Genomic DNA, 11,817 nt, shown 5'->3' with positions numbered 1-11,817 from the left:
CCTCCACCATCTCCCATTTCATCACTTTCGCAGTGATTTATTACTCTTGTAACTTCAGTTCTGCTCGGAGTCTTCTAGATCACCTTGGCAACCAGAAATAGGGGCTGCCTGGGGTCTCCTGCAGGGGCTGATCTGAGACCAGTCTAAACCACTCAAATCCAATCCTTTATCACGGTAGGATCAAAAGTCTGGCCTGGCGCCCGGATGGGTGAGCCGGGCAGGAATGTGGGAAGTTACAGGGGTGTGGGCTCTCCAAGATCAAAACTGAATACACAGCTGCTTTAAGAGAGACTCACAGAGACAGGCGAACTGAAGCAGGTGTACATCTACATATAGAGAGACAACTGAGGACATCTGTCTGAGAGAGAGAGAGAGAGACAATCTTTAAGTACGGTGAGTAGGAGCAAGTGACAGAAAGTGTTCATTTAAACAACTTTTCTGAAGAAAAATGTTAAATATTAATGTAAGTTGTGTTTTTGGAGTAAATTACATTTTAAAAAAGAAATATTTGAATGCAGTGCAGTATAGTAATATGGATATGGTCAAATATTGGACATGGTACAAATATACAAATTCGGTCATCGTTTACTCACCCTCTTGTCATTCCATATGATTGTCCTTCTTTTATGGAACGCAAAAGGAGATGTTTGGCAGAATGTCCAGGCTGCTCATGGCCATATTGAGTGAATTGAGACTTGAGTTGTAAAGCTCCAAAAAAAAAGAAAAAAAAAAGAAAATACCATAAAAGTGGTCCATGACTTAATATTATAAAGTCTTTTAAAGTCTTATGATGAATTTGTGTGAGATTTTTGTGTGTGTGTGTGTGTGTGTGTGTGTGAGTGTGTGATTCATCATAGTTGTGAAATCCCATTTACGCTTAGGCATTTTTCCATCATGTTGCACTGAGTTTAATGTCAATGATGTTAAGGCTATCCTATCATATGGCTTCAGAAGACTTGAAATATAGATCGCATGTTGTACGGATTACTTTTATGTAGTTTTTAGACGTCAACACCTCCAGTCCCCATTCTCTTTCATTGTACACTAGAAAATATTGGCCAATTAAACTTTTGGGTGAATAGCTACTTTAAGCCATGATCAGTGTTATTGTTATTATTAGTATCATTACTGTACTTTCTTATTGTTTATTAATATTTTGAATTAGTTTAATTTTTATATTTTCAGTTTTCATTTGTTAAAGTTTCGATCATTTCAGTTTTCAGTTTTAGTCAATTTACTTCAACTTAAAATAAATTAAAATGTGAAATTTTGCCTTCGCAATTAACTGAAAATACATTTGTTTTATATATTAGATTTTCTTCTGTTAAATTAAATAATAGATTTTCTTCTGTTAAATTCAATAATTGTAAATAGATTTTTTGTATTTTTAGTTTTACTTAACAATAACAGCAGTGGCCGTGACAAGATGCTAAAGAAAGTATTTAAACATTAAGGAACAAACACCTGTCAAAGTCAGATGGCGAGTTTTTTTTTTTTTTACCTCATGTAATTAGACATTAGCAGTGAAAATCACTCACAGCTGTAAGATCTGCCTTCTGTTTATAAGAGGCTGTAAGGGTCTGTGTTGGCTCTTACAGTCCTTTTATTAGTACAAGATGTGTTTTAGGATTGAGGTATTCTGCCCGGAGCGGGGACACAGAATATCTGCCTCCTGCTGTGGTCAGAAGCAAACAAACACACGGCATTCGTCATTTGAGGGACAAATGCACTCAAAGTACTCGCCAATGCGCGTACATGAATATTTTTAATTCTCAACGAAGTACCAAAACTGTCCTAATACCAATTGTGATGTTTTTGTGACATCTGCCCTTCAAAGGAGACATCAAAGGTGACCCCTTTGGTCTCCAGCTGTGGGTGGTTTTCCTTCTATCTGCCCCCTTCACTTTTCCTGTTAATGCAGACCTCAGAACTCCTATAGAAGTGACCACAACTTGTCATTACGCCCATCTTCACTGTAACACATGGAAACGAGGTCTTTCAGGGAGGCCTTTATGTTCTGTAGGCGTCCTATAGGGATTCGTAGTTTGAGCCTGAATAAGCTTTTGTTCTCGCCTGTGACCCCAGATCCCTACAAACATTAGCATCCGTAAAGAGCAAGTGGGTTTCTCACGGTTAAATGTGTGCGCGCAGAAGACTGTGGGATATTATGAGGTCCTAAGGTTGTTGCATCCTTCCGTTCAGTTGGTTCATTCGTGTGTATGTCATCAGTTTCAGGTGAGTCAGCACACAGGATGGTCCCCAATGCCACAGGAAACAGCTCTTTCCTGCAGTCAGCTGACTTCCTGCCTAACAAAGGTTAATGTCAGACAGTTCCACCAACACTATGGTGTTTTGCAATGCCCTTTTTTGGCTAATTTACAGTTTTAATGTACTGTTTAAAAAATGAATGTTTTAAATCTAATCTAGTTCTTTCACATGGCTAATTGACCCAGCTGTATCTAAGCTTTACGAATGTAGTGTAGTGATCTATTAGAATTTATCAGTGTAATGGAATTCAAAAAGTGCCATGGTATTGCCATGATCAAAAACATGGTACTAACATGATACAAATGTCAAAACTAGGTACTAACCTGGTAACGTTACCGTGTTAAAAAACAACGTAATATTACCTCAGGTCTTTTTGCTAGACAGTCATACACTATTTTCATACTGTAGTTACGCCATGTCATAAATAATAGGACAAATAATAAATAAAACAAAGGAAGGTAAAGGCTGAAAAGAGAAAATCTCATTCTTAGCAATGATTTCGAAGTGAAATGTGATCTGTGTGTAATGGCTCTCGACTTCTGTTGATCTCTCAATCTCAGTTTAGTTGAGTCGGTTCAGTAGGAAAGCTTCTTCATCCCCAGCGGAGAAATACGGACGAAACCAACTTGCCATGTAGGGGGAACCAGAGGGCACATTGTTGAGAACATTGGTTGTACACCCAAAACAACAACCTCGCCACCTTATATAAAAAAAAAAAAGATATAATAATATGTCGTATCATAGTGAGTGGTCGCAAAACTTTACATTAAAGAATCGCGATTTGCGTCATTTATAACAACGCGCACCCCTCTACCCACAACTATATGCATCAATCTTAGGGCCGAAATCCGCACACATACAATCATTAATCCAGATGAGCCAGCTGAGCACGAGCGAAACTCTGAACGCGTACGGGGCGTTTTAAGGCGTTGAAACAATGATAATAGACTCTTTTGTTTAGAAATAGCGATTGAGAGTTCATAGTTATGAGGTGTTGGCATCCGCTGGATATATGGATGGACGCTGCGTGGTAGTTTATGAGTGATCGGACCGGTGTGTTGAACGGGTTCAGTCCGATCTATACAGGTCAGTGTTTCCTCTAATATATCACAGTTAGTTTGTGTAACGGTTCCTAGAAATAAAAGAGGAAGCGATTTTGTAACGCACAAATTAAAGTTTGAATGTTTCATAGAATGTTAAAAATATGAATTTGTATTCTTTCTTTTCTTCTAGTTCGAATGCCAGAGCGGCGTAAGTTACTATAATGCCGATGTCATGGGTTCGATTCCTAGAAAACACATATAGCCTACTTTTAAAATGTATATTTTAGAAGTATTTGATAAAAGTGTGGTGAATGTAAATGATCTTGTTTATTTCTATAAGTATAATGCAACAATGAATTAAACATGGCTATTTTAATGGTTCTAGTGGATATGATTATTTAGCTTTGTTGTTGTTGTTGTTGTATTAATGGAAAATCTCCTTCAGTTGAAAGTTCCTGCTAAACTTATAAACTTTATTTCTGTAGCTCAGCTGGTAGAGCATGGCACAAACAAAGCCAATATTATGGGTTTGATTCCCAAGCAACACCTGTTGTGATAAAATGTGCATTATAAATTTATAGTCAATTGCGTTGTGATAAAAGTTAGCAAAATTCATAACTTAATATACTTAGTTACGTGTGTAAATGCATGTATAATGTAACAATATTTGAACATACTTTAGGATATATGTAGTCTTTTATTCATTTTAGTGGTTTTGTGTATTTTTAGGTCTGAAATGAGGAACATCACGCGTCTCTTTGGGACGACCCGACCTGAATGGGTCTCCTGTCTGCAACTATTGTTTTTGATACCCTTTTGGACCTGTTTAAAAGCACAGCAGTTAAAAAACACTAGATGGCCGCTGTATTCTGGTAAGCCTTTGCTGTTGGCCTGGAACGCTCCTACTGAAGACTGTAGACCTCGACATGAAGTCAAATTCCAGTTGGATCAGTTCCAAATAGTGGCGTCACCAAATGAGGGCTTCACCAAGCAAAATCTCACCATCTTCTATCATGACCGTTTGGGAATGTACCCATACTTTGAGGCAGGCGGCACTGCGGTCTACGGTGGCCTACCGCAGACCGCCAGTCTCACACAACACCTAGAACGGATGTTGGATGGGCTCAAGAAGTATATCAAGGACCCGACAGCCAAAGGTCTCGCTGTGATCGACTGGGAAGAGTGGCGGCCCCTCTGGAAACGTAACTGGGGCACTAAAGAAATTTACCGCGAGCGTTCAAAACGGTTAGTTACTGAGAAAAACCCAACTTGGACTCCGGATCAGGTGGCCAAAGTGGCCCAGCAAGAGTTTGAGCTCTCTGCAAGCAAGTTCATGTTGGAGACTCTTCGATTGGCCAAGAGCTTACGGCCCCATCAGCTTTGGGGCTTCTACCTCTTTCCTGACTGTTACAACCACAATTACCAAAATAACCAGAACTACACGGGACGCTGTCCGGATGTGGAGGTCTCCAGGAATGACGAACTGAAGTGGCTGTGGACGGAAAGTACAGCTTTGTTTCCTTCCATATACATGGTAAAACAACTGAAGGACAAACTGTCCGGACGGCAGTTCGTACGGAACCGGGTCAACGAGGGCATGAGGTTGGCGTCTGTTGGGAACGGGTCAGCCAGACCTGTGTTTGTCTACACACGGCCCACTTACGTAAGCACTACTCCAACTTCTAACGGCAACTCTCCTGAACTCCTGCCGCTGTCCGAGGTGAGATTCCTGTAAAGGGTGTGTTTCTCTCTGTGTGGCAGTTTGATTTTCTTAAAAAAGGAGTGTTAAAACTGGACCATTGTGGGTGCCTCTTTGTTGAAGTTGACCTGCACCATAAGTAGGCCTGCACAACATATTGGTATGGTATTAGTTTTTAATTTATTGGTATTGGCTGATATTGGACATATAATTGTTGCTTATGTTCATTTCCTCTGTTTTTACATTTAGATTACCTCATTGAATGCTCACTGAAAGCAAAGGTAATAGAATGTAAGAAGAAATGAGCATAAACAATTAAATATCCAATTAAAGATTTTCTAATATTAGCCGAAATGGTACCGATATGTACCTCGCAATCTAGTGAATAGTCATTTAGTTTATGTTTTAATCAAAAGGGAAATCACTTATTCTAGGTTCATCCCCTGAAGTAACCTGAGGTCAGTTTTTGTAGAATTCGACTGTACGGCACCAAAATATTTGAGGCAATTCCTGCAGAAGCAAAAACCCATTTAATGCCAAAAGCTACATGTGACCAGCTGAACAGATCTTTGTGATGGCCTGTTATCCTCCGAGACCGTGAAGGAAGTTCAGCTGTTTCTGAGATGGTCATATTTCAGGAGTGCGATGTCATGGTGTGTTTTTCTTGGCGTTGAGCAACGTTCCCAATGGGGGATATAGGTGCAGAGAACTTAAGCGTACTGATATATGTCACAGCTTGTCCTAAATATAGCATGCAGAATCTTCTCAGCTTTCTGGAGACAAAGACTCATCTGTGTTCCTCATCGAGTCTCGTTGGCTCTGTAGAACAAATACCACAATGCCATCAGCAGCTGACACGTGAGGCCCTGAGGTTTACTGAATCTGTTTACTGTATTCTGGTCAACACCCTGGTTTGCTTTTTCTGATTGAAAAAAACAACAACATTTAATCTGTTTCGGAGCATAAGCATCAGTTAAGATCAGTGAGATATGTTTCTTAGTCTTCTGTTCTTTGATTAACATTAATAATCCAGACAGCAGCAGGTATACTGTATTAGACTGTTGTCCCTTTAAGACCGAATGCACTGATCCAATATACTGTAACGCGTGCATTCTTTCTCAACTATTTACGTTCACTTAAGACATAACTGACTGTGTTTATGAGGATGTTTTGACACAGTTTTGTGTGTATTTTTCAGTTTAAGCACAAGAAGACTCTAAAGAGAACTTTTTATATCTGATTGTATACGCTCTGATTGTGCCCAGCAGCACAGAAAAGAGCTTGTGAGTGCCAAATTGAGTTCTCTTTTGCATCTTCTTGCACTTGAATGGTTTAAAACCACATTAAAATGCGCACACAGGAATCGGTAAGCGTAATAAATTATCCAATTCTAGAATTGACCCTTCGCAAAGACCCGCCCCCCTTAGTTACTGTCGCTATGTCCGACAAGCTACGCTGCTCTCACGCCACACCATGATCTCACGCAGTGAAAAATACATCGTGGAGCAGAGAGGAGACTGACAACACGCTGACAGACAGGACAGACCAGGTTACTTTTCGGTTACTTTTGATATTAAACATATTAGACAAAGTCTTACCTTTCAAATTTGGTCATTTTTTAAAAGAAATTTAAACGATACATACCGTTTTGTGACTCTTAAATGTGTCTGACAGATCGCTGTAGAGCATCAGTTAAAGCTGCTCGTGAACCGATCATCTCTTCCTTCTAGTTCATTTATAGCATCAAATAAACATGAATGAACATAAGAAGGAATGTTGTTTTAAACCGTGGAAAGGCGTCAGTACATCTATCTCTCCTGACTGCTTTGTTGGACAAAATGGCGGATTATGATTGGTTAGATCGCCTGTCAATCAAGCTCCCTGCGAAGGGTCAATTGGAATCGATTTTCTATTTCAAACCCTAATCAGTGGCATGTCTCCTTTGTTTGCCATGCTGAACTGCAACACACCAACACATGAGGAACTGTGATGCCAACAACAGATTTACAAACTGTTGATTTGGACAGCTACTCTTACATGAAACGCATGCAGAGCATATCCATCGACAGAAGCGTACATTATAGGAACTCTTTCCAGGTTTTACGCTGTTTTTTTTTTTTTTCAAGCCATATTATAGATGCCTTGTCAGATTTTATGTTAACCGCAGTATAAGTGTGTGTCGAACCATGGGTTGAGAACAGTACGGTTCAAATTTGTTATTTTTATTTTTTACCTATATTTTACCGAGTCCCGTTACACCCCAGTCTCACAGAGCAAGTCATTTATTTATCAAGAGTTTGGATCAGTGTCTGTGGAACGAGAGGTGAAGTATTTCAACAAAAGCCAATAAATGAAAGAGTGATTGTCATTTATCAGTGACATAATGAAAGGGTGAAGACAAAGTGTGTGGTCAAGAAAGAGAAGAACTAACTCTTTGTCTTTCTTCGCCGATGTCACTTGCCACAAATATACAAATAGCAGAACAATTAACAAATACGCACTCGGACAAACTATTCACAAACACTCTCAAGAGCCTCAGTGTTTGGAGTCAATTTGCTGATGGAATTATTTTTCCATTTCTGAAAGCCACACGTTCAGTGACGCATGAAGTGTTATCTAAAACACGTGTTTTGTTTTCTGATCAGATCATAATATTTGGGTTCAGATGAATTCTGATTGCTTTCTGTCTTCTCTTTGCGCAGATGGATCTGGTGTCGACTATCGGCGAGAGCGTGGCGTTGGGTGTAGCGGGCGTGATCCTCTGGGGTGACTCCAACTATGCTAGCAGTCAAGTACGTTTGTGTCCTAATCAGGGCGTTTACTCATCATCTTCACATAAATTGACTTTAGGGATCGACCAATGATTATTCAAATTCAGGGTGAAATACAAGGAAGGGATCATGTACTATGAGTTGATTATCCCAAAATATACCCACTTACAGGTGTGTGTGTATGTATATATATATATATATATATATATATATATATATATATATATATATATATATATATATATATATATATATATATATATATATATATATATATATATATATATATATATATGTATATATATGTGTGTGTGTGTGTGTGTGTGTGTATATATATATATATATATATATATATATACACACACACACACACACACACACACACACACACACACACACACACACACACACACACACACACACACACACACACACACACACACACACACACACACACACACACACACACATATATATATATATATATATATATATATATATACACACACACACACACACACACACACACACACACACACACACACACACACACACATATATATATATATATATATATATATATATATATATATATATATATATATATATATATATATATATATATATATATATGTGTGTGTATATCTATGTATTAGTGTTGTCAAAAGTACCAACGACTTTACCAACTTTAAGTCGGTACTGAAATTTAACAAATGTGACGGTACCAGCATTTTTAGCGCTATTGAAAGGATTCTTAAACACCTCTGATTGGCGCTTGTGATTGGCTACAATGATCAAGCGCGTGAACACAATGGCCAATCAGAGACATATATGTTGAGTACATGAACGCAATGGTGTTTAAGAATCCGTTCAACAGCACTGAAAATGCTAGAGGGAGATGCTGGTATTGTCACATTTTTTAAATTTCTGAAGTCGGTACTTTTGACAACACTAGTATGTATGTGTATATATATAATGAAGTATATATTATACATATACATATACACAATATAAAAGTTGGCACGAAATGATAATCACGAAATGATAATCATCAAATGATAATAAACCATTTAATCGTCCTAGGAGTTAGTGATTGCAATAGATATTGGTCTAATTTACAAGTCATAATTGATTTCTCCTCACACCTTCCAGGCGGCTTGTTCTAATCTTAATGATTACCTGCAAGGGCCGTTGGGTCATTACCTGCTTAACGTGACGTCGGCCGCCGAGCAGTGCAGCCGAAACCTCTGTGGAATGCGCGGTCGCTGCCTTCGCAAACACTCCGACACGGACACCTACCTGCATCTTAGTCCAAACACACACAGCATCAAGCGCCAAGGAAACACGCTAAAGGTTTTGGGCCGGATGGGACCAGAAGAACTGAGCCGCTTACAGGACGAGTTCCAGTGTCAGTGCTACAACGGGTTCTTGGGCGACGACTGTGGCCGAAGTGTGGCTGGGAACAGAGCGACGGCTGTCTGGACCACCTTTATGCAAGTTCTGCTGTTACCGCTTTTCTTGATGGGGTTTCTACACTGAGGAGTTCGATAAAACCGTTTTGAGAAGAAACGCCGGACCTTCTCTTCAAGAGATGCGCGACGTTGACTGCAGGAAGGCCCTTCGTTCGCTAGAATTCGAAAGAGGACACAATTGGAGCAGTTGAAAACACACACGCTAACTCTGTGGACTAAATGTGCAGCACAGTGGCAGCTCAGTGTGGTTCTGTTTGAGTAGATCGCCCCCTGCTGCATGGGAGGCTGAACTGCGGCAGGTGAAATTATGTTTGTTTGGTTTTTTAGCTAGAAATTATGTTTGTGTGTGGAAGTCTTATCTTGTTTGTGTGCTTTTTTCATAAAAAATAATTGATGTGGTGGTTTCAGCTGTATGGAGCCCCACACATGACATGCGGGGAAAAAATATGTATATAGTGGCCACAAATTAACAATTAACTTACTAATACGTCAGCACATCTTACTAAGTAAATCGTGCGCACATTATAATAATTCGCTCCCTTTTTTTTACTAAATCGTGGCAACGTTGTAATTATTTGTTCCCTTGTTTTAGTTAAATCAAAACAAGAGAAATAATTAGTTCAACTAAAACAAGAGAACTGATTCTTAATTTGTGGCCACGATATATACATTTTTGTCTGCATGTCCTGTGCTGGGTTCCGTATAGCTGTCATTCGAGACATTTTACTACTTTGCCTTCTTTATACCTCTGCACAAAACCAGTTGTGACCTTATTTCTGTTGTGCGTCACATGACCAGCTCCTTAAAAGGGACACATGTTGCTACTAGCAACGCTGCTGCCCCCATTAAAACCTCATTTGGACTCAATGTCACAAAACCTGCTTTCTGTCTCACATTTCACTCCAAAATTAAAAGAAACTAGAGAAATTACATTTTTGCATAAGGAAAAATAAACCTGTTTTGGGATTTTTATTTTTATTTTCTTGAAAGTTATGCATTTTTCTCCCAGAAATACTTATGCGTTCAGACGGATTTGTTTTTAAATCTCGCTATTCTCAATGTGATTCTCATTATAGTAATGCATTAGTTTTATTACAGTAAATAGAAAATCATGATGTTTTTTATTTATTTAATTAAATCATAATTGATTAAAGGCAATGCAACAAATAATACCTTAAGGTATAAAATCACAATTTATTATATTATGTATTATTCTATAAATTAATTATGAATTATTAATAAATTTTAATGAATTTTTACAGTAATAAAGATTAGAAATCATTGCATTACAGTTATGCGAATGCTCTTAATTATCAAGAAAATAATGTCACAAAAGATCTTGGTCCTAAAAATAGGTTTACTTTATGCTAAATAAAAGTTTTTATTATTTATTTTATTTTGATTTTGGGGTGAAATATGACCTCGGACATGACCTTAACAGGTTTTCTTAAACTGCTGGATAGTGAGGGATTTTTGTAAATCTTCTGCCAAAAAACATTCATGTAAATGTCAGCATACTGTGGTTTACAGAAGCTTAGATGCCTTTTATTGTTCTGCCTTAGGTTGCACATAACTATTTTCAGACCGGATTTCCCCCCTTAATTGCTGAACTTTGCATTTCTGTTCTTTATTTGTGTGGGATAAATTGGAAAGGCTTTATTTGTGTATGTTCAGCGTGAGTTTGTTTCATCATCAGCAAAACTGTAGATCTGTGGGGGTTTTTTTTCTTTCTGTTGTTAGTGCCTTTAAGGCATAGTTCATCCCCAAATTTACAATTCTGACATTTATTCACCGTTATGATATTTCCAAACCTCTTTGACTTGCTTTCTTGTCCGGATAAGTAAATATTGACAGAATCTAAATTTTGGGGGTGAACAGTCCCTTTAATTGAAGAAACCTCAATGAAACATTTTTATTTTTCATACCAAAATTACCAAATTTTGATACCAAATTCTGCTTGTGCCGTCTAGATTGTTTGGTGACCAAGTGAAATGTGTGTTTGTTTTATATTTTTACAATAAATCTTATATTTAAAAGCTTGAATTTGTCATGAACTTTTGGAAAGTAACTCCAGAGAGTCTAAAACCATGTTGAAAATATGGGATCTGTCTCATTTAAACATGAAAACTTGGGATCTTTTAGGAAAGTGCCTTTACATTTGTCAAAAATAGATTATTTTTTTATTAAAAAACAAACAAGCAAACCCAGCCCCAGATGAGAAAAAGAAACGCAAAAATGTAACGCATTACACAAAAAAAGTAACTAAGTAACTCAATTAGTTACTTTTTTTAGGGAGTAATGCGATATTGTTTAACATTACTTTTTAAAAGTAACTTTCCCCAACACTGGCCATTTTGCTCTCATCCTTACTAGCTAGTTCGCTCACTTTTCCTCTAGTTTCTTTCCACCCCTTGGTTTCTTGTTTTTTAGGTCCTGTTCCACTTCTAAGGGGGCTGTCGAACGGTGCCAGAGGAAACATTATGGGCTGGCAGCACAGAGAATGCCTTGTGTTATAACTCGAACCAGACATCCAGTCTCCTTGTAGTCTCTCCCCCCTCTTCTCC

The 11,817-nt window shown here is 38.1% G+C and overlaps 1 protein-coding gene across 7 annotated transcripts; it reads left to right on the top strand.

Moving 5' to 3' along the window:
- Window positions 1–254: 254 nt before the first annotated feature.
- Window positions 255–11,296, top strand: hyal2b (hyaluronidase 2b). Of its 7 annotated transcripts, none has more exons than XM_079889561.1 (5): window positions 255–393; window positions 2,230–2,316; window positions 4,041–5,031; window positions 7,713–7,802; window positions 8,934–11,296. In XM_079889561.1, exons 3-5 carry the CDS (start codon window positions 4,048–4,050, stop codon window positions 9,318–9,320), a joined length of 1,461 nt encoding a protein of 486 aa, XP_079745687.1. In that variant the 5' UTR covers window positions 255–393; window positions 2,230–2,316; window positions 4,041–4,047; the 3' UTR covers window positions 9,321–11,296. The 7 variants fall into 7 exon arrangements, 5 of the variants coding, with proteins under 5 accessions (XP_079745687.1, XP_079745688.1, XP_079745686.1 ...); XR_013823047.1 differs by lacking the exon at window positions 2,230–2,316 and having other exon boundaries at window positions 279–393; window positions 8,934–9,686; window positions 9,888–11,296; XR_013823048.1 differs by lacking the exons at window positions 255–393; window positions 2,230–2,316 and adding an exon at window positions 3,113–3,354 and having other exon boundaries at window positions 8,934–9,686; window positions 9,888–11,296.
- The last annotated feature ends 521 nt before the right edge of the window (window positions 11,297–11,817 follow it).

This window comes from Squalius cephalus (genome assembly GCF_949319135.1).
Source record: "Squalius cephalus genome assembly, chromosome: 13".
NCBI lineage: Eukaryota > Metazoa > Chordata > Actinopteri > Cypriniformes > Leuciscidae > Squalius > Squalius cephalus.
This window is presented reverse-complemented; position numbering and strand designations above follow the sequence as displayed.